Below are 27,432 nucleotides of genomic sequence, written 5' to 3' on the forward strand. Positions count from 1 at the left end.
AAAGTAAAACGCCTCCTGAAGAGTGATATCACACCTGTGCTGTGGGCTTTTATAATGGCAAGAGCCAATTAGGGGTGCGTTCAGCTACCTGGTTGGCGTTGCATTTGTTTGTTCTTTTGTGAGAGCTTGTTGGTAAGAACATGACTTACTCTGTACTCTTCTTAAACATCCTCAGAAATGTGAGGCTGTTACAATTGTGCTGTATGTATTTAGGGACATTTGTCCTAAGCTGCGCTACTGACTGTACATATACAGCTGTTTTGTAAATATCTTTTTGTTTCAATTTATATTATCAGTCTTTTTGTTTATTTGTTCTCCTTCTTTGTTTGTGCACCTGGTGGAGGGCAAATAGATTGCAAACCCCAGAGTTTTTGTCTCCCTGCTGCCTTTTTGTGCCTACCCTAAAAGACTCTCGACACGTTACCCTTTGACAATCATATTATCTTTAATTTACAAGTTATCCTCACTGCTAGTGTGTATAGCTTCTATGTGTTTGCTAGCTTCACTGTCTAATATGAAGAGTTGAGTGCAAGCTGGAAGTATATACACTGACTGATCAGCTAGGATTCATAGCCTACGCCTGTAGAGCAATCTGTGGGAATTCAAGAATTCACAGATGAGGCTAAAATAAAATCAAAATATTGGGATTGTATAGGTTGCGGAGTATGTACAGGCATTAATATCTGCGGAATCAGACTGGTGAAGGGCCTGAAGCAGAACATGGAGAATGATGCATCTCTAGTGGCACATTGACAACAGGTGAGCCATGTCTCATGAATCCCATTTATTACCTTCAGCACCTCATATCATGTTGATCAATGTGGTGGAATGTGCTAAAGTGATAGATTACATTGTGCTCCAGGAGAAGTATGTTGACAGTTTTACTATTTCCCTTCCATTATTTTAGAAGGAATCGGTGAAAGAACAAGTACAAATGTTCTCATTTTGAACACGATGTGTATTAAATGTTTTTAACAAAAATTCTAATTTCGCTGCCTTCACACAGCGCTGCTCTGCTTGTAGTGAGGTTGGCTAAATGGGGAACAGCTCTTTCCTACAGCAATATTGCCATGCGTTGTCAATACAGTCATTTAGGAATGCTACTCGCAGATGGAACATCATCTCGGTAATGGAGTTTGCGGTGTGTTTTTCTGTAAAGAGCGCGGGGGAGAGAGAGAGAGAGAGAGAGGGAGGCAGACGAGTGGGGAGCCGGGACAGTGCAGAAACGCGTTAGTCAGGGGTCGTTAATTGAGTCTGCGAGACGGAGCACCGTGAACCGCTCTCGGGCTGAGGAGCCCCACGACCTCTGCCGTGGAGACGGCGTTGTTAATTACAACCGGCTGCTCAGGAGGAGAGGAGAGACCTCCCCCCCCACTATCCCCCCGCCGCACCTACACACACATATATCCACTCGCGCCCCCCGCCAATCAATCGATTCTCCCCGTTGATGTCTCTGTAATGCCTTTCAATTACCGGCAAGCTGCTGATGACTGCACACAAACATTTCCCTAACGTATAATGGTGCGTCGTCAAATGAGCATGTGTTCTGCTAGTACTCGCTGGTTTTCTGAGTTCTGCCCGTCCACTTGGCCTCTAGCAGTCACTCTCCCACCCTCCTCTGTGAGCCCTACCTGTGGGTAGTCTTTCAAGTGATATTCACTAATTCACTAATCCTCAAGACTTTACCCACGACATGGATACAATTGAATGTCTGTTCACCAGGTTTTGGACAGTTACTCCCCAGTCACACACACACACACACACACCAAAAAACATGTGCAACACCATGCTAATAACAGCACATTACTCCCAAGTTGTGAGGCAGGTCACGTACACTGAGGTATAACTTGCTCTGAAAGAAGTCCCAAGTCTCCACGTCGGTCCCAAACTCAATCTGTCACCCAGCATTAATCTGCATCATAAGTCAGTGTGGGCTCCCGGAAACCAATATCATAACTCAGGGGAAGCGCTGGCAGACAGAGGCCTGGTGTGGCTGAACTATTCATGCCATAACTCACCTCACATTTGCTGCCATTACTTAACGCGGTGACCCCATTAATATCCCTCGCTCAACACCGGAGATGACAGAGTGTGTTGGGGAGGGAGTGGTTGTGCCTGCCTGCGTGCGTGCGTGCGTGCGTGCGTGCGTGCGTGCGTGCGTGCGTGGAGGGGGGGTGGGGGGCAAACAGACACAGCGGACAGGTGGAGGGACAGAAGGCGTGGGTGAACGAGCAATGCTTTTTGACTAGCTTACCAGACTGTTGCCTCCTCTTTTTTTGCCCCCCATCTCTCTCCCTGTACCCATGTGCACTGTTTTGCAATGCTCTATTAGACAAAATGTCCATCTGCCAATACATTCAGATGTGTTGCAGAGGTTATTAACGTGCCCTTGGCAAAAAGGGGTTTAGCCTCTCGGGGGGCGAGCTCTTGCCATAAATTGCCAGCGAGGCAGTTTTATTACAGGTTGTAAATAGAACACCCAGCCATATTTTATGACAGCCATCACTAACTCATTCTGATTCTTATTACTCCGCTCTTTCCCCGTCCACACTGTGTACTAGCTGCCAGTCCTGGTGCATGGATAAATGGCGTCGCAGAGCACAGATTGTAAAAGGATGTATTCCTGATGTAATTGTGCCTTTAACACATGCTACAGTATTGACTTCAATTGCTGTTTTTATGCACGTAATAACAGTGTAGGGTGCTTGGGTGTAAAGGGCGTGAAAAGAGACTACTTTTTGGTGGTTGCACAAGGAGATGGGATTTCTTAGGACTGGAGGATGTGTTTTTTTTTGTTTTGTTTTAAAAAACGTGTGAGCCAGTTCTGCAGTTTACAAAGGTTTTTAATGGTAAGGAAAGAAAGGTTTATGTTTAAGTATAGTAAATGCAATGCATCGGAAAGTAAAGCATTTAGTAGTAAATCAAATTTTACTGCCTGGAGGTTTTGGCTGACACATAACTAAAATTGACCTTTCTTTACCAGCTGTACTGACATCAGTCAGTCTTGACTGACATACAATATGGAAGATGTTAGGTTTACCTTTAATTTAACTGCATTACTTATGGTACTCTGCATGTATATTCCAAAATGTTATAAATTATTGGCAATTTGTGAATCTTTGTTTTTGTTTAGAATTGCCTGCAAATATTCTTCAGCTTGCTGAACTGATGTCCGATGTCATATTTTTTCCTGTGAACAGTTGCTCAAGGTCTCCACTGTGTTGTATATACTGAGTGTTGTCACATTGGCAGCCCCAAGTGCACTGATCTATATTTTATGTTTGACTGCAGAATTGATGTCTTATTAATGTGGAATTGCTGCAGCAACATTGCCAGACCTACCGCTGTCAGATATGCCAGAGCTTTCATGACATGCACACACCCACCCACACACACATATACACACAAGCACACTCACTCAGACCCCTATGCGCACACACACACACACACACACACACACACACACACACACACACACACACACACTCCCACACATCTTTATAACATAGCCAATGCCGTCATGTGGCTCTCCTAACAATGTCACATCACTGAAGCTACCACTGTTTGAGTGAGGTGAACTGGAGCACTTCAGGTGTTTTGACTATCAGCCCTCCATACTACCCTCAGGGGAGCTCTCTCTCCAAACCTGTGATGCCACATCCCATACACACTCCGCTCCTGTAGCTGTGTTTACTCTCCAATGTAAGGCTATATCATTTTTTATTTATATATATATATAAGGCTATATAAATATCTATACATACATAAGATATATAAGCACATGGTGTAGAGGAAAATAGCCACTAGTCTGGGAAAAAAGGACTTTACCATCGATGTGTTCACAGGCGGAAGAATTGCTTTGTAGTGGCTGGGAAGGCTGAGTTGTCACCGCCAGGACTGACTCGGTCGCGCTGTCACTTAATTGAAATGCTTATGGACTCTCCGGCTGTCAGCGCGTTGTAGCCCAGAGCTTATTGACCCGCAACTGTGGGCGTTCTACTGTCCATATTGAGTGCATTTGAATGCGGATGCATAAAAGTGAGTTGATGGGAAACCACAGAGCGTGTTTACTTGTAAAATATATTTGAATGCAGCATTTTCTGTCTAGATAATTGTGTGCAAACTTGTGCTTTACAGAAAAAAGTGTACTGGTAGTATTGAGATTCATACACAGCAATGCAAAGAGCCAATAGCAAGAGGATGTATCAGCAGTTGTTACTGTGTTCATGTGAAGTCGCTGAGGTCTCGTTGCCGGCAAATTCTAATTGGAATGTTCATCACCGGCCAGATGGTAGCAATGCTACCATGGAGAGTTGTCATTTCAGAGCCTCCCTACAGTCATTTTCCAAGAAGACAAACAGCCCAAACACACTCCAGTCTGATCAGGATTTTTTTTGTTTGTTTTTGAACCGTCGCCCATGTCCTGTGAAGGCCTCAAATGGGAGGAGTGGATGAGGATAGATATTTGGATTAGGAATGCGGGGAGAAAGGGAGTAGATTATCCAGTATCTGGGCAGACAGCTGCGCAGAGGAAAAGTGGGCAACACAAAGCGCCAGATATCCATCAGGGGATCAATTGGTGGCGCGCGCTTCGCCACTTCCTGTGAAAAAAGCACATTTCATGGTGTGCTTTCAATGGCTGCTTCACAGCCACTGTGGCAGAAAGATGACAGAGGGCGTTTCTCTCTTGCTCACTCATTCTTTCTCTCTCTCTCACGCTCTCATCCTCTCACACTCTCTCGCTCATTCTCTCTCTCTCTCTCTCGCTCTCATCCTCTCACTCTCTCTTGCTCATTCTCTCTCACACTAGTTTATTCTCTCTCTCTCTCTCTGTCACTCATTCTTTCCTTTTCTCTCCCACTCACCCTCTCCTACTCATTCATTCTGTCTCTCACACTCTCAGCTTTTATTTGCCATTTTTACTTTCTCTTCTTTTCTCTGATTTCACAATTCTTTTTTGTGTACACTTACATAAACACACACACACACACACACACACACACACACACACACACACAGAGCTGTACAGTAACCTTCATCTGCCGCTGCTGCTGAATGCCTGTGTACATTTCTGAAGAGTTTTAACTGAAGGGGAGAGCGAGGGAGAGAGGAGTGGGTGGGTGGGGGGGGGGGGTTGGGAGAGAGAGAGAGAGAGCTGGAACAAGCATCACTGCTGGCTTGAGTTCCTCAGCCTGAGGCCTCCAATCCTCCCCCCTCTCATCTCATCCCTCTCTCCCGCTCTCTCTCTCTCTTTTCAGCCCTGTGTCGCTCTCACTCTTCTTGCCCCATGGAAGCCTCCCTGCTTATCACTGTCCTGCACCCCTCCACAGCTGGGGCTGCTCCCCTCTCTCGCGCTCAGCCACGTTTATCCCGCGGGTTGTTGTCTGGGGGTGATAAGCCGACAGGCTCCTCAGCATGGATCTGGGACCTCCCCTTCTCCCTCTCTGGCTGGGGCGAGAGAGAGTGAGAGAGAGAGAGAGAGGAGGAGGAAAAGTGAAAACACAGATATATAGAGAGAGGGATGCTAGAGAGAGACAGCTAGTGGTGCCCACCCCCTGCCGGACTCAGCTCAGCTCCATGCACACAGACCATAAGCTGACACTCTCTCTCTCACACATACACACGCGCACACACACACACACACACACACACACACAGACACACAACAAGCCACATCTTCTCCCCCTCTCCCACCTTAATTTGCGAGTGTGGCAATAAAGAAGGGAAAATGTATTTCGCTGCCGACACATCTGCAAACAGTTAGCATAATGGGCTCAGAGGGACTATAGACAAAGACAACAAGGATGCTAAGCCCTGTGCCACTGCTCTGCTCTGCCCTGCCAGATTCCTGTATTTGTACTCATTCAACACAGGGCATGCCTCCTCTCCAGACTTTCCTAGCTATTTTGCCCAGCAAAAAAAAAAAAAGAGAATCTTGTGTAAAAATCGTTTTTTCTTCAAAGCTCTTTACTCGTCTTTTTTTGGAGGGGTTTAACGGCATATTTCTTTCGACCCATTAGAAACTGTTAATTGCTCTGCTGCCGAGGCCTCCATTGTGGTAATGATTGGCTGCTTATGCAAATGACAAGTTCAATTATCAGACAATCACTGCTGAAGATTACGCCGTTAAATCCAAAGCATTTTGCAAAGGGACTTTGACTCTCTCTATCTGTCTGGCAGGCCAATGGCGTGTCACTGCAGCAACCCGACCAACCATCATTAGTGGGGGCCACTGTCTGTGTGTTATCGCTGATGTGTCAGTGGGAGTCGCTGGGCCGTGTCAAGGGCTGCTGATGTGGAGCCCTAGCCCTGTGGCAGCGGGGTAGACGGCGGTGATGGCGGTGTCACTGCGGCGCGGTGTGGTGAGCCGCCCATTCGTCTGCTGCTCTGCATAAACACAGCCATCTGCCTCACGGCCACCGGACACACACCAGCAGCCTCAGCTCGCTCGCAGGCTGGGACACAGAGCCAGTGGTATTGCTCTTATCGTGTATACACATGTGTGCAGTATGTATGCATTACTGGGTTATACACACATCCACGTGCAGTATGTGTGCATACTCACAGACATACACACTTACACAGATAGTTCAAAATGCCACACATATGAACACATACTGTGTGTGTAAAAGTGTATTTTACAGCCCAGCACCTGTTCTTTCATCAGATTAAAGGACTGGTAAAGTCATTTTTCAGATTTAGTGTGTGCATGTGTTTAGTGTGGGCAATATCATAAGCAGGGTTGAGTACAGATTTTTTGCTATGCTGCCTAGCTGTAGCTAGTCTACTACCGAAGTTCAGATGTCACTCTGATGATTTGCAGTGTGCATGTACAGGTGGCAAGCCCCTACTTTGTCAATGGGACCCAAGCTGTCATGCAGATGCAAACACTGAATGTGAAGCTAGCTGGTTACTCCAGACATTACTGTGAGGATGCGGATCGAAACGAGTCAAAACAGCCACAGGGGGGCAGTAATTGGAAAAATGAATTCAAACAGACAATATAAGATTGCGTATAAGAGATTATACTGACACATTTACAGAGAGATTCACTGCTTTGAAAACATTTGTTGTTACCGAATTTTCCTGACTATAAACCGCACCATATATAAACTGTATTACCATATTTTATTTTATTTTATTTTATCAAACAAGCCCATGTATTAACCACAGTTTATTCATTGTTCTATCATCCTCTCATGTAAAACTAAATGACATGTAGTTGTGGTGTGAACTCTACTTAACATTTAAAAATTGTATGGGATGGGCACTTCAAGCTAAAATGCTACACCCTCGGGTTCCTACCTTCATTCACTACATTGATATCAAAGTGAACCCTCGCTCCACTGATGTCGCATTCTCTCAGGATTGTTTAATGTCTTTGTGAAGCCATTTAACATGATCTACAAGTGGTTCTGATCACTCTGAACCCAAGACCGCCTTTTATTGGTGAGCTGGTTTTGAGAAATTAAACTTTTCTTTAGGTTATGCAGCAAAGAGTGTTACTTGGTTGCAATGTTTGCCAAGTTGCTATGCTAGCTAAAGCTAAAGTAAACTTTTCAATTATCTTAAACAGTTTCAGTGTCAGAGTTCCATTTGCATGACATGATAGCTAGTTGGCTGATGTTTCAGTCTCCTCAAAATTATAACAAGAAAAAGTAGAAACCCTCCGGGTGCCTGTGCAGCTTTTAACATGATTTCATATTAGCATGAGTTCATATGAACACACGCTACATGCTGCCAACTGTGAAGGTGGTTCCCTAAGCACAACATAGCTAGGATAGTTGAAAAACTACGATAGGTAGTAATCCTCTGGGTGCCTGTGCAGCTTCATATTAAAATGAGTTCATATTTACTTCATATTAAAATAAGTTCATATTACACATGCTAGCAATTACCAACTGTTAACATGGTTCCCTAAGATAGAAATTGAAAGTATAGGTTAACTGGCATGAGATTTTGCATGTTTTAATTGGATTCGTATGTTAAAGAGAGTCCCATTCTACCTGGCAGAGTTACGTAACTAATTTCTAGGTGAAAAAATGCATACCCATGTATAGACTGCACCCGAGTATTAACCGCAGGGCTGCAGAATTTTGTACAAAATCAATGTATAATCCGCGGTTAATAGTCTGGAAATTACAGTAAATTCCGCATTTACTAAGCATTCAATGTTTTGCTTGCTTGTCCTGACAGCACATCGATGCTGTAACGATTTCCATTTGTATAGTTGTATTTGCTATTTTCAGAACGTTAGATTTACACATGTGTGAAATGATACACTAGAATATTTTTAGAATTACAAGGGCGACAACTGAAACATGTTTTTGTTTATTTCTCCAGAGCAATGTAAATGCATTTTGTATGGGCTGCATTTTCTCTGTATTTCTCATCTACTGCACATTGCACTCCATAAACAGTTGCTCTTTAAATCGCTGAGTGAATCACTTTTGTTCTGAAGCCATAATTATGGAGTGCTGTGAGCCTGTAGGCACAGTGAGAGGGACACAGGAAGTGGAAGGTGCTGTATGGATGGGGGCGGGGGCTTGGATATGAAGATTAGACATGGATTCAGGATATTAATTGGGTTGTGTAGAAAAATTATGGACGTAATCAGTGATTCCGTCTGAGGCTATAATTAAAGTATTGAAAGCAGATTGTGTATAGAGACATACTGTGTGCATGTGTGTGTTTGAGAGAGAGGGAGGGGGTCTTGTGGGGGAAGAGAGGGACAGAAGAGAGAGAGAAGAAGGGGGGACGTAGAGGATGGAATTAATTGATCTAATGAAGTCACAATAATACTCATCAGTATGTTGAGGTGGAAATGGACCATCTTGCCTTTCTTCAAAATATTGGGGTGGATGGTTAAGGCAGGTGAAGGGTTAATCAGTAATCTCATTTTGTTTGTCAATTTTAAATATCACAATCCATATTATATTTATATTGATTATCCACATAGGCTAGAGTAAACTGTATATACTGTATTTAGAAAAACATTTACAATACAGAACATGCATGGTTATTTTGGCTATCCAAATAGACTTTATAAGTCAAGAGAAGAAACAAAAACAAGCATGTTTTGCTTCCAAGTTTGTACAGTCAAAAACCCAATGGAGTAAAGGATAAAAATATCCTGGGCTCTGCTTGCGTAGGGGGGGCACATAAAAAATGCAACAAACCCTGTTAAATATACATGGGCATTTATGTAAGCGGCCACGGGCTCATGTGGTAGAGAACTATGGGAAGTGAAGAGTTAACAGTTACCTAGGTGAGCACTTTCCTCATATAGGGCAGGGCTGTGGGGTTACGACAGCTGGAGGCTTGGAGCCCCAGAGGAAGCCCTGCAGTTTCTCACTGCCAATGAAGCACTCCAGAACCCTCTCGGAGAAACGCTGCACTTTGGCCAGCAACATGCGGGCAGTGCAGAGCAGGTGTGCTCTCTCCGTGGGTCTGCATCTCCTCTCGAAACCCCTCCCTCTGACACACACACACACACACACACACACACACACACACACACACACACACACACACACACACACACACACACACACACACACACACACACACATACACACACACACACGCTCCCTCTCTCACTCACACACTATCTTCTCAGTATCTCTATCTCTCTCTCCTCTCTGCTCCTTCTCCTCCACTCCCTCTTCTATGCCTCCTTACCCAGTAGTGCAGCTGCTGTGAGTGGTGGCCGAAAGCCTTATTACTCTTTAAAGAGCGTCTGTGCATGGAGGGCTGGCTTTTAATAGAAAAGTCTCTCCGCTCTGCACTCTATTTGCCCATCCACATCTCTCTCTCTCTCTTTCTTTCTTTCTTTCTTTCTCTCTGTCTCTCTTCCGTTCTTCTCTGTCTGTCGCACGTGTGCTCTCTAACCGGGTGTTTGTTTATGTGTTATTTCAAGCTCCCAGACACCCCCCCCCCCTGTAAACTCTACCTTCCTGCATCCCCAGAGTAGGTTCTCCCTCTTCATCCCTTCTCTCCTCTCCTCTCCTCTCCTCTCCTCTCCTCCTCTCTCCTTCTCTTTTCTCCTCTCGTCTCCTGGCTGGCAGCTCAACTCGGAGCAGGAAAAAAAGAGTGTGCCAGTGAGAAGATAAAATTCCCTCATAAAGCTGGAGTGAGGAGTGAAGGGAAATAATTCAGTAGCAACAGCAGCAACAGCAGCAGAAGCAGCGGCGTGTGTGACAGAATAGCGTGTGTTGGTGTGTGTGTGCTTATGTGTATGTGTGTGTGTGTCGGGGGCTGTGTGCATGCGAGAGAGCGGGAGAGTTGGTGAGTGAGAGAAACGGGAGAGTTAGTGAGTGAGAGAAGGGAGCAGAGGAGAGAGAGCAAGAGGAGAGAGTGGCACGCTGCGTCTCTACTCCGTCTGCCTCCCCTGCGCTCTGGCGAGGCTGAAGCTTCAGCAGCACAAGGGAGGGAGAGAGAGAGAGAGAGAGAGAGAGAGAGAGAGAGCGAGAGAGTGAGCACAAGTTCGAGAGAGGAAGAGAAGGACAGAACGAGAGAGAGAGAGAGAGAGAGGGTGATGAGATGAGATGAGTCTCCTCTGAGTCTGCTCCGTGTCAGCAGCAGCAGTAGTAGCAGCAGCGGCAGCGGTGGCAGCAGCAGCGGGATGGCGGAGCCTGGGACTGGCGGCGTCTGACTGTGCGACTCGACCGTAACCGATGCCAGCCCAAGCCCACGCGTGGTGGAGCTCCCAGCGCAGCCTGCGCTCACACGCACACACGCCGCGCTCGCACGCGCGCACACACACTCACACTCACGCACGTATGGCCATGTGAAAGCCAGCTACTGACTCTTGAAAAACTCCTGGAGACGATGTCGCGGGCGAATCCTGGATTTTTCTCTCAGTTTGAGTTAGTTTTGTTTTGCCTGCTGCTGTGTGGGGGTCCCGAGCCCTCGCTCCAGGGAAGGAATAAAGGCCGATGGAACAAGGGGGGTGAGTGATGGGAAGGGGAAAGTGGGTGGGTGGGTGGGGGGGGGGGGGGTACCTGGGGTTAAACTGTTTATTATCTGCTTTGAGTTGACTTCATGGTTGTCAGAGGTGGTTGTGTCTTTGCTGACTGACCATTTAAAAGCTGCTTGATGTTTTGTTGCTGTGTGTGGGGTGTGTTAGATACCTGGGCATCAGACTGAAGCTGGGTGAGTGTATGGCCATGTTGTGATCCAAGCTGAGCTCACCTGATCCTTCCGCGCCGCACCTTGATTGAAGTTGAGGCTGAGTCTGTCGTGTTGAATGAACTTTGGAAATGTTTTTTCTCATGTGTGAGGTTTCTTCATGTTAGTGTTGGATATCATCAGCCGATCCGAAGACTTGAACTAAGGCATTTTTTATTCAGCTGTCATTCACCGGTTGTGTCCCTGGGAATGAAGCTGTCCCATATGGTGAGGTCACAGTTGGCTGTGCTGTCAGCAGAGGGACTTGGTGACTTTTATCACAAGTATCTAAACTGTGTGAAAGGTGAGGTTCTCTGTCATCTCTCAAAACACCTGGTACTTGTGTGAAGCAAGATGTGTCCCATCCTGGCCCCAGGGTGTGTGACTGTGTGTGTGTGTGTGTGTGTTTCTCACCAGACCCCCTGTCTCGTGACATGTCTGTGTGACAGCGCTGTGGTTTTTTTTGGGGGGGGGGGGGGGGGGGGGGGTGGTTTGGTGGATTGGGGTTTGCAGTTAAAGACCCTAGATCAGTGGGCTGACAGAGAGGAGAGACGGAGGTGTTAATAATTCATGTGTGCTTCATGGCAGGAGCCCCTCTGACTCTCTCTCTTCCCTCGCCGTGTGTTTAATCCCCTTTGTTGGATTAAAGGAGCCTCTAATCTTCACAGCCCCGGCTCGGCTGGCTAACGCTACGTGGAGGCTCGGCACGGCTCGGCTCGCCAACGCTCCCCCAGAGCCCCGGCTGAGCTGCCATCAGATCCCACAGGCGCGCCAGAGTTCGCCACCGATGCCTCACATCACCACTTCAAAAGAGACACACACCACACACACACACACACACACACACACACACACACACACACACACACACACACGTAAGCACTCATGGTCACACTTATTCTCTTGCTCTCTGCCTCTGCTCTGGTTTCTATTGTTGGTCTCTTTTTCAGTGTCTTCCTCTCAGGCTGTCTATCTATCTCTATTCTCTTTTTTATCTCCTTCTATCTCTCTCTCTCTCTCTCTCTCTCTCTGTCTCTTGTTCTTTTTCTGACCGCCACACTCATTCCTGTTGCTTCCAGACTTTGTTGTGCCAGTCTGCCACCCACCAGGTACCATTAAGACTGAGGATGCTCAAGTTAATGGTATCGGCTTTATGCCTCATGTGCAATGTTAGACACGCACACACACACACACAACAGATCTACTGTTGCGATAAATTGCCACTTCTGTTTTCTTAAGAGGGCATTTGTAGAACTTGTGAACTTGAGGCGTCTTGTAAAATTGCTGTTTGATACACTGGCTGGTATGTACCACAGCTATTGGGCACTGATAGGCACTGAACATCGGCTTGTGCCACATAAACCTGTCCAACTCCACTTCTACCTCCGTCTACCAGTCTACATCTCCTTGACAAACACAAACTCAATCTAGTTGCCCATAACCTACATTGCACCTGTGAACAAAGGTTAATGGATAAGCAAATACTAATTTTAGCGCCAGTGTCCAACACGGGGGAACGTTCATCATCACCCATGAATTCTATTATGTATTCCTGCAAGACAAAATGACGAAGGAAATGAGGAAATCCTGGCTGTCATTGGCCTCTTGTGAAATCGAGGGCAATGACCCCCCCCCCCCCCCCCCCCCCCATAGTGTAATTAGGCCATGTCTCACCCAACTGTGTGGGGCTGAGTCTGACCCCTCCCTCCACAGCTGCTCATAGCCAGGCCCAGCGTGGTGCATTACCACTGCAGCCACGCTCTTGAAAAGGGGTAATTTTACCCCTGGACGGGATAAGATCAGGTGGGGATGGCTGGGTGTATGTTTATGTCAATCCTATTATTACCAGCTTGGAATGCTGTTTAACCTCTGGTGATAGTTTAGTTCATGGTGTGTGTTTCTGTGTGTGTGTGTGTGTGTGTGTGTGTGTGTGTGTGTGTGTGTGTGTGTGTGTGTGTGTGTGTGTGTGTGTGTGTGTGTGTGTGTGTGTGTGTGTGTGTGTGTGTGTGTGTGTGTAAGAGTAAGGAAGAAATGTGGAATTGTGGATATCGTTTAGAATTAAGTTAATGTACTTATTAACCTGTACTCACTCCTCAGGTAAAAACACTCTCGCGAGAACATGTTAAGCATCTACATGCCAAGAAATAGAAATATTTTTAATCCCATAATGCATTACTGCAGCATGTCATGATAAGAGCGTCAGCCCGGAGCCGTCGTGCCAAGCTTGGCAGACAGAGCTGATGCCCTCTGTGTGCCCTTTCTGCTGATGGGGAACCTAGGCTTCATCTAACATGTGGGACTGTTTACATGTGTGCTGTTCCCTGCACCCCCCTGCTGGGATGGAGGGGCCAGGAACACCTGAGCACCGTCAGCAGGGCTCCAGACAAAATAAATCTGGGATGGGGTTGGGGGGAGGTCAAGGGTTGGCACAGTTACATACCCAGACTACCCCCCCTCCGCTCCCCCCAACAATGTATCATCTGGTGGTGGTGAGATATAGACTCAGGCCATTGCTCTTGACCCACTGTGCCTCAGACTCTTTACTCGTTTTTGCTGAACCCTCCTTCTAGAAGATTCTATTTGCTCTATGTGTGACCCGTCTCACGACTCCCATCAGAGGTTCCACTTTAAGGAGCCACACACAGACAGTCACGGGTGGTGGGTGAGCGATGGAAGGCAGCCGGCTAAGAGAGGGAGATGGGCTCGGGGGGTGAAGGACAGGCAGTTGTGGATATTATGGCCTGGCGGCCTGGCTTAACACCTGCTGGAATGGTAATGAGGCAGACTGCTGGGACTGATCAGGTGGGAGAGGTGGTGGGAGATGTAGTGCAGGGCCACGCTCGATGCAAGTGATGTGTGTGTGTGTGTGTGTGTGTGTGTGTGTGTGTGTGTGTGTGTGTGTGTGTGTGTGTGTGTGTGTGTGTGTGTGTGTGTGTGTGTGCGTGCGTGCGTGCGTGTGTGTGTGTGTGTGTGTGTGTGTGTGTGTGTGTGAGTGCGTTTTTGGAGTGGAGGGGGGAGTGCAGGCGGTGAGCTTCAGGACTGTAATTTTGCTGAAAGAGTGAGGAGATGCTTGAGACTCAGGTGAGGAGGGGCTGGATTGGGATTGTTGGTTGAACAAAGAGAGAGAGTAATGGTGCAAGCATCTCCCGTGTTTCTCCCGGGCGGCTACGCTCCGTGCCACGCTTTGCCTCCCAGGGTGCCGAGCGTGACTGACGTCGGCGGGGTGAACGCGGAGATTTATGGCAGCTGCTCCTGTAAAGAAGTAATTAATATCCCACCCAACTTCCTTTCCGTTTGGAACTGGATAGCAGCTCTCGGAGGCCAGAGTGCCTCAACTTGCATTAGGTCTCCTCCACAAGCTCTCCCGCACAGATGAGGGGTATCAAATGTGTGTGAGAGAATGGAAGGCTACTCAACCCCCCCCCCCCACACACACACACTCACACACACACACCTATCCCTCACCCATGGCTTTCAATTCAGCTCTCTCCAGGAGTAAGGATTATACAATCATGTGAACTTTTTTTCCTCGTCATCTTAAAAATGACTCAACGGAATAAACCCACAAGAGCGCGTGAGAGAGATGGAATATGAGAGACATAGAAAGGGAGAGGGAGGGTGGAAGCTCCATTACAGATGGGGTAATGCGTTCTTGGGATGGACCATTGTGTTGCACAAATTGAGGCATGTGCAAGTTTCTGCATTTCGGTTTGGATGGATTACTATTATCACTATAGCAGAGGAGCATTTTCTACCCTCCCCATATTGTTCACATGTCCCTCTTTTGCTTAAACAGGCAAAGCTGAGGAAGATTTAAATGGCCCCTGTCTAATGCTCCTTATCTTTGCCCAGGTAACAATTTTAAATGGGGAGTTTTGTGTGCTGTGACTTTCTACAGTTATTTCGCTGAAGTCACCACTGCTTGCAGTCTGCATGTGGGGTCTTCGATGGTAAGAGAACACCCTCCTACCAAAAACTGTACAGTATATTAGATCCATAAAGAAGTCATTTCATTAAATTAGACGATTCCATCTGCGCTGTGAGGGTCATCTAGTGGAGGGGTGTAAATGGTAGTTGGAATGGGGCATGAGGTGTCCTTACCTTCTACTGAACTTTCCTCCGCTCGCTCTCTCCTCCTCTCCCCAATGCCAGAGAGCGTAATTGCCACATTTTAGTCCCACTCAGTCTAATGAAGCCATAGTCTAATTGCAGTGGAAATGACGCCCAACAATAACAGTGTTTTATGGGTGAGTTTCAGACTGTAAATATGACTGCTCAGCTTGATGGATATGAGCAGGTAGATTTTACTGCCGGAGCCCTCTCACCCCGACTCCCTCCTCCTCCGCCGCCGCCCCCAGCTACCCTCTCACTGTCGGCTCAGCACACACAGAGCAGACATGGGCACACACACACACACACACACAGCATGCATAGATACACACACCACTCGCATACATATTGAGAGACGCACACACACACTCTGGCATACACACAGAAACATATGTGCACATGCATAGCTCATGGATGTATCTTGTATTACTCAGCTACCTTCTGAAACACACACACAACCATCCACGCACACACACTCACGCACACACATACACACGCACACACACACACACACAAATGCAAAGGCAGGCAATATAAGGACTACACTTGCTACATACTGCATTAGTTTGTGACTGAGCAGCATGGATGAGAACAACCCCATCCTCTCGAGTTGCATCACTCTGCCTAAGAGGACTGTTGGAGTCCATGTTGCCGTTATTAAGTGGTTGAAGTAGAGTTTTTGAACTTTTGAACTTGATACAAATTTCATCAAGCTCAGACTCAGATACTGAAACATATGGAGCAGCACCTGCTACTGAATTTGTCACGTTTGAAATCATGACACTCCCGGCTACTAAGCTTGTCATGCCTGCTAAGTCAGGTTGCATTACCACAGTCCTTATAGAATATGCAATTTTGCTTGATTTTGCGTTGCAGTTGACGTCAATGCCTTCAGCCATGACGCGTGTCCATGCAGTCACGTCACCGTTTTACCAAACAGGATGCTGGTGTTGGGTGAGCATCAGAGCACCACCCTCACATTGGCTCAGACTTTGGCTTGTTTTTCTTTCTGAGTGGCCTAGGCACATGTTTGCACAATATCAGCTTTTTTTCCTACAGTTGCTGGGAAGCACACATTGCCTAAGCCAAAGATGGCAGACCTTCACTTTACATCAGAGTAGACAGGAGGCTATGCACCCCAATGATGCACTTTACTCTCTCTCTCTCGCTCTCTCTCTCTCTCTCTCTCACCCTTTCCTACCTCCTACTCACTCCTTCTTCCTCCAACCCCCCATCTCTCCTCTCCTTGCTCCCACTGCAATAAAACTTTTAAGAGATAAGAAGCTTTTTTTCTATTTCAGGGTCACCATTAGCTTGAATAATGCATCAACATGGGAAGGAGCTCCAGCGAGCTCCACCGAGGAGAGAGGAGCACAGCCTTCAATTAAATTCGACATCATTATCACAGCTGGCAAGCCTGGCGTGGTGAATACCGCCCTCCCGTTCCCTCCCTAAATGCCCCGTGTTTCTGTCGGGTCCAATATCGTGTGCGGAGGGAACAGCCACTCGCTTCCTGTACCCGGCGTGGGCAGGAGAGGAGACGAGGGTGGAGGGTGGGGTGGAATGTCGAGAGCGGAGGATGTGGGGAAGGAGCAGTGAGCTGCAGCCAGGGAGGCAGAGAAGCAGTTTGGGTACAGAGAGAGGACCAAGGTTACAGGAGGCTAAAGGGGCGAGGAGGAGATTGGATAGGACAGGAATTACAGTGATGACTCGGGCTTAACAGCAACGTACATCATACTTCAGTTTTATAGTGTTATAGAGTATTTTTAATAGTTTTTGTTTTGTTCCTGCGGAATTGGGCAGTAGATGAAAACAAGTGAAGCAGAATTTCAAAATTTAGAGGGTAAAATAGGTCAACATGTACGGCAGACCAGTTTCTGGCTTTTAGAATTCATATTTCCTGTAACAGCCGAAAAAAAAACTTTTAATACCATTTTATGAATGCCAGTGTATCTGACAACTGACAGCACCAATTTATGTGAGAACTTGCACAAATTCAACAAACACCACCACGAGAACCTGACTAATTGCAATACAGAATATATTTCTTTGATTTAATTGAGATTATTGTTTAAATGAAATCCAGGCAGAGGTTACCGTGTGCCCTGTGATAGTACTGCATTATTAACAGTGTCCTTACTGCTGTACATAATTAACCCCTAAGACCTTCATTTATCCACTAATAGTTCGTAATGATGGATTAACTTAATGCAATCAGTAGTCTAGCTGATAGATGAAGATAGGGACTCTGTTATCATTCATATTTAAATAGGGCATGTTCTCCCAGTCGTGTTAGCTTTTCAGGAGATCCACCGCCTTTTCAATTGCTAGGCTTCAAATCATCAACGGAGATATTGAGCTCAAGTTTGTCAGCTTTCCAGTCTCTAGACTTAGTTTGGCTGTTCCAAACTTTTTCAGTCTTTTATTAATGACAAGCAATCAACGTGCAGCATCATTCTTACATGTTACAAAATCAGTTTTTTTTTCTTTGACGTGAACTGCCTCTGAGGTTTTTGTCAGTTGTGTTTTGTGTTTGACATTTGTGCTACTTGATGTGCTTTATTCTCTACCAAATTGGTCTCACTCTCATCTAGTTTTTCTCTGCCGTGATGTTTGCGCTGTTTAATGTTCCCCGAATTTCAATTACAGACAAGGGAAGTGCAGGCATCTCTTATAAACACCTAAAGTATGGCTTTGATAATCCCTGACGCCAATGCTCATCTGCAGTAGCGTTGGCCCATTGGAGAAATGTCTGTGTGGAGTTCATATTTTCCACGGTATTAGTTCTCCGCACACGTTTGCGATGTTGGATTAGAGTGTTTATTGTCCAATTTATCACGTTCAGATTGCCGGCGTTGGGGAAAGAAAAAAAAAGAAGAATATCACTCCATCTCTGAATATGCAATGGCTGCTGCCCTGTGGAATGTTAAGTAAGCAGACTTCCCACTGGTGCTTCTGGACAATCCCAGCATGCACCTGGCTAGGAGAGGCATGCATCGTTAAAGAGAGGTTTTATGGTGGTTGACACATTTAAATTTCAGACAGACAGACTTTTCGCAAACAAAGCCTCACAGTTTGTGTCGTGATAATATTTGCAAATGCCCAGGAGTAATTCAGGGAAATGCACAAACCAATCCAGATTGGCCAGAGGCTAAGGATTCCTGAAATGAGAGTGAGAGTGAAAGAGGGACGTGTGTGCAAGTGTGTGTGTGTGTGTGTGTGTGTGTGTGTGTGTGTGTGTGTGTGTGTGTGTGTGTGTGCGTGTGCGCGCGCGTGTGTGTGTGTGTGTGTGTGTGTGTGTGTGTGTGTGTGAATGAATGAGAGAGAGAGAGATGTAATGACATGGGGAAAGTTGTATGAAGCCCTTGTCAGTTTTGAAAGATGACAAGGGGACTCGGCGTCGGACCGGGATTAAGAGTTTAATGACTGGTAAAATTGTAGCGCTCCACTCAAGGTGACCCAGCCAGCCGCGCTGATCACTCGGACCAGAGATGAAAAGCGAAGGTAATCCTTCCTGCCTGCCTTCCCCATCGCTGTCACCTGCACAGGGCATTGTCATCGGGGGCCCGGAGCATGTAATTACACTTCTATTGGGTTGAAGACGGCTGGCCCATTCATCCTGTCCCCCCATGCCCACGACCACGGATCGCACAGTGCCGTCTAGAGCAGATAGCTCACAGCCAACTGAGAGAGAACTTAACTTTGAACCGTGTTTGCACAAGGTGATTTCATTTAGCCCATCTTTGGTCCCATTTGATTATGTGCAAGTGTTTACATGACTACTCTTGTTGTAAATCTGAAAGGCAAGGTCGAGAGAAAGAGAGAGTGAGGGAGAGGAAGAGAGAGAGGGAGAGGCTGAAGCAGAGAGTTCCTGGCTCCACTGGCAGCCAGGCTTGACACCATTAGCTCCACTGACACATTAAGGTTCTGTTCGGCATGTAATTTGTTTTGTCTGTCAGCGTGATGGATGTCTTGTTTCCTGGCATTTCCTCACACGTTGGAAAACGGAGACTCGAGGACATTGTTAAGCGCACTTCAGAAACCGGGGGAGAAGACATTTGTTTTCGACAATCAGGTCTTTTTTTCCCTTTCTCTCTCTCTCTTTCTCATCCCCCACCTCTTGTTATTTGGAGTGGCATGGGGATGGGCATCACACAGGGCGCCAGGCTTAGTAATTAAAGGTGAAAAGCTAATTTTAGAGAAGGGGCAGTGGCATGGCCTGCAGGGGGGTGGTGTGTGTGTGTGTGTGTGGGGGGGGGGGGGGGTGTGGTTGTGAGCGGGTAGAGGAGAGACGCCCCGGGGTACCACTGCAATCATTTCCCCTGACACACACACACACACACATACACACACACGTGTTGAGTGTGAAGCACAGCCCTGGGCAGCCGGGGGCATTTATCACCTGTCACTCGCTCCTTCTGCCCCCACAGCTCCTCACCTTCATGCCACCTTAAATGTCACTGATCACATGACCAAAATCTGCCCACAGTCCTCCGCTCACCTTTCACCTGGGTCAGTCACACTCATCACATCGTACACCCACGAACATCATTGATTACAGTGTTGATTACATACCTGTACAAAATAGTGGTCTAATTTGGCTTAATGCTGAAATAGGCACTTGTACAAGAACCACTAGTAGCACTGGATATTACAGGAGTTAGTGAGTGTTGCCGTGGGTATTAAACAGCAATTCTGGCAAAGTTGATTGAAATTTCTTCTGTTGAGTGAAGCAGGACGTTTACCTGATGGAGAACAAGCCCCTGGATGTTACTGACAACCGCAGCGCTAATGGAGAGAAGATCATTAAAATGGTGGCAGTTATACAGATCACGTGTCACAGTCAGAGCATACGCATCTTATGATGCTTTCAACATTGATCTATTCCAAAGCAGACTCTTAATGGATGGAGACTCGAGGCAATAAATATGCATGCAAGCTTGTACGCAAAAAATAAAAAGTTAAATCAAATCAAAACTGAATTTAAAACTGTGAATCTGAAAGAGCTCAGTTTCTCCACTAACACCAGTGCTGGCTGGAGTCACCCTGACAGCTAGTCCAAGTGAAATCCCGAGAACACATTTCAGCTCCCGGTCAGGTGACAGCTTTGGCAACTGCCTGGTGTTTGTGTGCTTCATGAATGTCACTGGCTGTCCTCAATCCTCCATCTTGGCTCTCTGTTGTGGCCTTTCCCAGGGACCTGGGTCACTTCAGAGACTCCACTTGGACACGGTTGGTCTATGAGCCAGCCATACTAATGAAGCACCGCAGTGCCTTCAGACAGTTTGAACAGCTCAGACTGGAATCATAAATATTTGTGACAGTTGAAGAAAGATTTTTTTTCTATTCCATGTGACAACACTGAATTAATCATCTCAGATGACACCAAGTCTCTGGCTTTTTTTTGTGTGTTTTTTGTCTGTCTCCAGTTTCCAGGTGTCACTTGTTTATCGCTCATCAATCAAAATTGTTTCTTTTGCGATAATATGTAAAACGATGAAGCTCATTTTCTAATGTCTCCATAGAGGTCCCTGAAAAGACTTCGTCCAAACTTTCCCTGTCTGACTCAGGTTCAACTGTTGACATAATTTGTTGATTTGTTTGAATTATGTACTCCAACCTGATCATATACATTGATATTCACTGTGCTCTATTTTTACTTCACAGTCACTCAATAGCATTCAATAGCGCACCTCTAATTGGATCTGTGCTGGTTCCTGCTCCCCCATTCTCAAAATATATTCATAGAGATATTAGCAGTCCATTCACATTATTTCATAAAAGGGATAGTTAATCAATTTAACAAATACACAGTTTATTTTACCCATTTACAGTCAAACAAAGCCAATGACCAGTTTTTTTTTCAAGTTAGAGCACTTCAGGGAAATGTATTGTTAATATGTCTAATGGTTTGTGCGCTGAATGGTTGAACCTTGGAAATGGTCAATCCTACGGCACTCCAGTACTGAAACCCCAGTTTTAAAGGTTAGCAAAAACTTTTTTGTGTGTTCTTTAGTCGGTTAGTTTCGCTAGTTCACAGCGCCTAGCATGACATCACCTGCTCCCTGCTCACCCTCGGATGCTCCCGCCTCTTCGCTACTGTCCTCATCACGTGCAGCAGACTGCTTAAATAAGTCAGGCATTTTGCACACTGGGAGGCATCAGCCAGCAGAGCCTTCTTCTAGCGCTTTCTAGCGCTCCTTCTCTCCACCGCCAGCCTTGGGTTTCCTCTTTTGTTCCCCGTGTTTCCATAATGAACTGCCCGAGGGGGTAAAGACTTTGCAGTTGTGATGCAGTTGTGATGGCACAATCTCTCACTGCTATTACAGGCTGTACCGGCCATGCTGCTGCAGCTAAGATGACCTATTGAACATCATCATAGGCTATAGAATGTCTAAGGGGACTTGGAAAGGGAAAGGGGAAAAAAAACAGTGGCCCTCGCAAGACCGGCCCATCAGGAACATTTTAGAACTTCCCAACGGCCGGTCTACGCCTGACCATGAGTGAAGAACAAATGTGGAATTCAGGCTGAGGACCCCGGCTGCTCTTTCTTTGGACTCCATTACCATGTGGGAAAGATATTCAAAATAATGAATGACAACTGAATATGTTCATTACTTGTTGGAGTAGGTGTGTGTGTGTGTGTGTGTGTGTGTGTGTGTGTGTGTGTGTGTGTGTGTGTGTGAGTGTAGATAAAATCTTACTGAGGTATCAGCAGTGGTCTCACTTTTATGATCCAGTCTCCAAGCTCTCGTCATGTCAAGGCCAGCGCAGGAGTCACTCCAAAAACACTTTTTTTGTTGGAATGTAAAAACAAATAAGCAAAATAAGGAAATTGATGGATAAAGAGGAGCCCTTTCAATTAAAACCTGCAAAAACATCCTGGATGCTGTGAGCCCACATTGCCAAAAAACCGACACTCATAATCTCTTCATTCATCCACGGCGGAGTTTATTAAAGCATGAAATGGTGCCAGCCGTGGGGTGAGAGTCTCACGCTTTCTCCAGGAAAGAGCTGAGGATTATTCAAATGCAGAGTCAGAGTAGAATGGAGCTCAGTCTGTTTGTTTCTCTGTCTCTCTCATTCTGTCTTTTGCTTGTCTTTTTGGATTGAAGAAAAACCAAGCTCCCTTGAATGAAATGCCCAAATGGTTGCCTATTCAAGTCTCAGATTGACAATAGCAAAGAAACAGTAAACACTGGATCTTTCTCTTCACAGTATTCAAGCAGAAGTCACAGTCTAAGACTTGGCATAAGCCACTGGGGAAATGACGGTTATGCTCAAAAGCCTGAAAGCCTCGCTCCGAGCGCCCAACTCTTTGATGGGTCATTGGGAGCAGTCACGTGGCATCATCCTAACTTGGGGTGCGGCTGGGGCGCGGCCGGGCACGCTGGTGCCTGGGCCCTTACGGCATCCTGCAGCATAATGCCAACTGAGGGCACATCCTCTGCTGATCTGAGCGCAGCCAACTGCCCACCCGCTGCTCTCTGCCCTCCCCTCTGCTGGAGTAGTCTCACTGAGCCGACTGCTGCCTCTTACTTGCATGGCAAATGAGACTCTCAGAGGTGCTCTGAAAGCAGAGGCTGTCATGTCAGAGAGAGAGAGAGAGAGAGAGAGAGAGAGAGAGAATGTGTGTAACTTCATGCTGCATGAAAACTGCAAAGCTGCACTTTGACGGGCAGATTCAATCTCAATTGGGGTGTGTGTGTGTGTGTGTGTGGGGGGGGGGTACAAATAGCTGCTGACTGGCATCGTACAAAACAGGAGAAAAGCCCGATGCCTCTCATTTGTGTTACAATTACTCTGGTGGATGTTTTTTGGAAAGCACGCCAAGTGCTTGGCACTGCCTGGGATACCCTCAGTAATGTGATGAACAACAGTTCATTAATGGGGGACTAAATCTTTCTGCAATCAAAGTGCATTGGTAATGAGGCAACATGAAATTACTGCATTTGTACAGCGTTCCAACTAATGAAGATAATTTTACAAAATACTCACCGATCCCGCGCACGGCATCTCTCTCTCTCTCCTCGCTGAATCACTCTGGGATGCATCCTGCATACTATATACTTTTCAGATTGACTGCTCCTATTTTGGGGTGTCCTTTTCACACGATTTTCCATCACCCATTAAGTATCATGCATTATTCATGTTTTTTTTTTAGACTGCTAAATACACACACATAAGCACTGCTACCAACTTTCACTGATGTCTCTGTGTTGATTACCACACAGTTTAGTATCCACACAGACAGCCTCAGAATGCCCTGAATTGGAGATGTGCGTAATGATAGCAGTAATCCAATTCAACCTCGCAGGAGGCTTTCAGAAGTATACGTTTCCCCTCCCACCAAAACCCCATCATTTTCATGCGGCTTTCCATCCGAGCCCCCTTTGCAGAGGTAAGGTGTAAAACTAAATAGGTCAGAGTGGTGGAAGATGAATATTTCATTGTGATGGTGTGTGGTTTAGTGAAGCATGCTCTCCTCCAAGGCCCCTTCTTATTATTTTATATGATCCTATTTCAGCCTCTGCTCTGGCCCTTGTCACCCCAGAGGCTCTCTTATTTCCTTGCCTTCTGGGTCGGGTGATTTGACTCTACAAGTCTGCTACAGATTCCTCGTGGTGTCGTCAATTAGCTGGTTAAACCCATTGCTGTCTGGCGCTGTGCGTTATGAAGAAAAATGGTTGAGTTTGGACAATGCGACGTGAAAATATCTGTTGGTTGGTTGGGTGAAAAGCAGTTACTTAATGCCATGGTTCTGTAGAGGAATGTTACACCGTGGAGTGAGATCTTATGATCCCCTCCTTTATTGTCTGATTTGTATCACAGGCAGCAAATGGAATAGAAAAGGCAATGTGTTCTCTCTTTCTCTCTATCTCTCTATCTCTCTCTCTCTCTCGCTCCTTCTCTCAGTAGAGAAATGATACAGCAGAAAAAAAGGGGGCCATCATGAAAGCGGTGTGTTCACCAGGTTATAGAGGCGGCATGTGGCCCTGAGCCCCGGGTTGAAAGAGCGCGTGGCGTCACGGGTGCGTTTGAAGCTCCTCTGCAAAAGGTGAGAATCACGGGATGAGTTCAAAGCACGCTGGGAGCTGAGTGACAGGCCTCCCCATCACTCCACCTCATCAACACCCCCCCCCCCCCCCCCCCACACACACACACACAGACACACACACACACACACACACACACACACACACACACACACACACACACACACACACAAACATACACACGCAAACACACTCTCTCACACACATACAAACATACACACACACACAAACACACTCTCTCACACACATACACATACTCACATATATAAACATACACATATATACCAACCAACCCTAAAGCCCACAGAGATGGAGGGCTTGGGGGAAAAAATGGCTGTAGAGCTGAGCAGGGTTCAGAGCGCTGTGAAAGGCTACCTGCTGATGAATAATTTAGAACACAGAGCTGTGCACGTGAGGATGTGGAGGAGAGACAGCAGGCATGTGTGTGTGAGTGTACGTGTGAGTTCATTTGTGTGTGTGTGTGTTTACAGATCTGGGTTCAGATCTGGGTGTTTCTACGTGTATGAGTGTGTGTGTAGGCATGTGTGTGTTTGTATTACCAGGGAATAATGTGATGAGCATCCAGGAAGAGAGGAGGTGGGGGGAGGGGTGGGAGACACCTCCTTAGAGGCACGGGTGCATTCTCTTTGCTACTCCCCGTGGTGCTCTCTCTGTCACTCTCTCTCTCTTCCTCTCCTCCCTCCCTCTCTCCCTCTCTCCCTCTCAACCTCTTTCGTCAGCCATATGACGGTGTACTGGGAGTTGTTGCTTTTAAACATGACGTCTCTGTCTGTGCCGTTGGTGCTCTGTGCACCCCCGCCCACCGATCTCAATCGCCGCCGCTGCTGCGGTTATTTTATCAGGCTAAGGCTAAGGCAGCGAGAAAGTGGCGGCGCCGGTGCCGGTGCGCGTCACCCCCGCTGCTGATACGCCGCGTCCCAGATTAGAGCCAGCTGCTGCCGCTCCAGCCTTTATCTCCCTCAGCGCTCACTCCGTGTTTTTTTTCCCCCAACTCTCTCTCTCTCTCTCTGTCTCTTTCTCTGTCTCAGACTCTATCTTCTGCACCCCTCTAGCAGTCTGTCTTTGTCTGTGTTTCTTTCTTTCCCCTTCTCTCTCTCTCTCGCTGTGTGTCTCTTTGTTGCTCCTTCTGTCTCACATTGTACTCTCTCAATTTGTCTTTCTTGTATTTTGTCTTCTTCTGTGTCACTCAGTTTCACTCCTATCTCTCCCCTCTCTATTTCTCTCTCTCTCTCTCTCCCCCCTCTCTATTTCTCTCTCTGTCTTCACTCTCTATCTCTCTCTCTCTCTCTCTCTCTCTCTCTCTCTCTCTGTCTCTCTGTGAAATTGTCTTCAGAGGGTTGGCTGAGATGCTGTCAGAGGGGAGGTGGGGCACGAGTGGAGATGGAGTTTCACTTTATCTCTCACTCGGCTGCAGACACAAGGAGCTGTGTGCGTGTGTGATTGTGTGTTTGTGAGGGGGTGTGTGTGTGTGTGATTGTCTGTTTGTGAGGGTGGGGGTGGGGGTTGAATACTGCACTGAATCGCAGCTCTGCTCTCTTGTATAGGTCAAGGCTGTTGACATGAAATTTCGTACTCTCCTGAAACAGGGTATCTCATCTTTGGGGGATTTGTGTGGTGAAGGGAGCATCCTTCAGAGGCTCTGCCCATGTGCCGAGGCCAACCTGCCGAAAGGCTGAAAGCAACTGCCTGATGAATGGTGAAAGGGACTGTTCGAATGGAACTTTTCCATGAATGCTGAAAGCTGATTCCTCTGACCCTTTTGAATGGTGAGGGCTGAAGAGAGGCGCTCGTGGTGAGGCAGAGAGCGAATCTGACTCATGTAATCATCCCCCGCCCTCCAGGTAGCCATAGTGATATCGGAGCTCCGGTGGCGGTGCCTCTCAGCACACAGCACAGGTTCAGCTCATGTGAACGAGACCTCAGAGTGGGTGGGATGTTGTCAGCAATTTCAGCAGATTGGTACAGAAAAAAGGTTATTGTCTTACACTTGTCTTTAAGGGGTAACGTGATATTATAAACATGTATGGAGAAACAGAAGGAACATGAGGAAATTCCTCACCCCGACTTGCTACATCCTCTTGCTTTTGAGCCTTTGCTAGCCAGCCAGCTATAAAACAAATTGAGGTCAATAGAGATGATTGGTAAGAAAATATTGGAGGTGTCTGCCTATGTGTGTGTGGAGAAAGTACATGGCCACATATTAATGTGAATCTAGATAGGAAACACTCTACTATAGATATCTGTGTTCCGTGAAGTAATGCAAGTCCATCATTGCGCTGAGACAAAGCTCGCTAAGCCAGAGACAAATTATGACCAGAACCATCCCAATTATTCCATCTAGTCCTCCTTGGCCACACTCTCCTCGACTCTGTATGATGCTGAAGCTTGTCTTTCTGATTCCAACAGCTTTTTCCAACCCATCATGCAACCTCTCCCTTTGGGTCTCCATTCCTACTTTAAAAGCGTCCACATTTTAATCAAGCCCCCAGCCCTGCCCTGGCCCCTGTGATTGACAGGTCGGTGTTATCGGTCCATCTGTGCCGAGCCGGGCAGCCTATCTGCCCTCTGTAGCTGGACTGGGAAGCTTGTCGGAGCTCCTGCTATCTCCAGCACCTGCAGCCCAGTGGCAGGGATGAGGAGAGGCCTCGCAGCCTCTTATCTCTTCTTCGCTTCTCTTTCCACTGAAACATCCCATAATCAAGGAACCCGATCCAACGTCTCCGAGCTAATTGCTGGAGGATAGTAAATTGCAGACCCTACCCTTCTCCAGCCCCCCTACCCCCAAACTCTTACTCCATATTCAGACGGCATGCACGGTTCTTATCCTCTTTGCTGTTAGGCACCAGCTCTGGATGCCTTTACTCCCTCCACACTGAAGTCACTCTAAAGCCAGGCTTTTCGGTTCATTCTTTGATCCACTTTTGCAGAGGGGGGCAGAGCCAGTGTTGTAATGTGACTGTGTGTGTGTGTGTGTGTGTGTGTGTGTGTGTGTGTTTGTTTGTTTGTGTCAAATGCGGTCTAGTGTACCTGCCAGAAGAGGGCACGAACCTATCTCCAGGGTGTATCCCTTCCATCC

General features: G+C 46.8%; 1 protein-coding gene across 12 annotated transcripts in view; it reads left to right on the top strand.

The window, feature by feature from the left end:
- robo2 (roundabout, axon guidance receptor, homolog 2 (Drosophila)) overlaps positions 1-27,432 on the top strand; it is a 362,580-nt gene that overhangs the window by 47,487 nt on the left and 287,661 nt on the right. Inside the window, exon 1 of one of the 12 annotated variants that reach the window (XM_031573315.2) lies at positions 10,499-10,951. The exons of the other annotated variants lie outside the window; for them this stretch is intronic. Coding sequence (XP_031429175.1) covers positions 10,831-10,951 — 121 coding nt within the window. The 5' untranslated portion in view covers positions 10,499-10,830. Of the gene's footprint in view, positions 1-10,498; positions 10,952-27,432 lie in introns of those variants that run through there. 12 annotated transcript variants of the gene reach the window in all.

The sequence above is a fragment of the Clupea harengus genome, chromosome 9 (assembly GCF_900700415.2).
Source record: "Clupea harengus chromosome 9, Ch_v2.0.2, whole genome shotgun sequence".
In the NCBI taxonomy this organism is placed as follows: Eukaryota; Metazoa; Chordata; class Actinopteri; order Clupeiformes; family Clupeidae; genus Clupea; species Clupea harengus.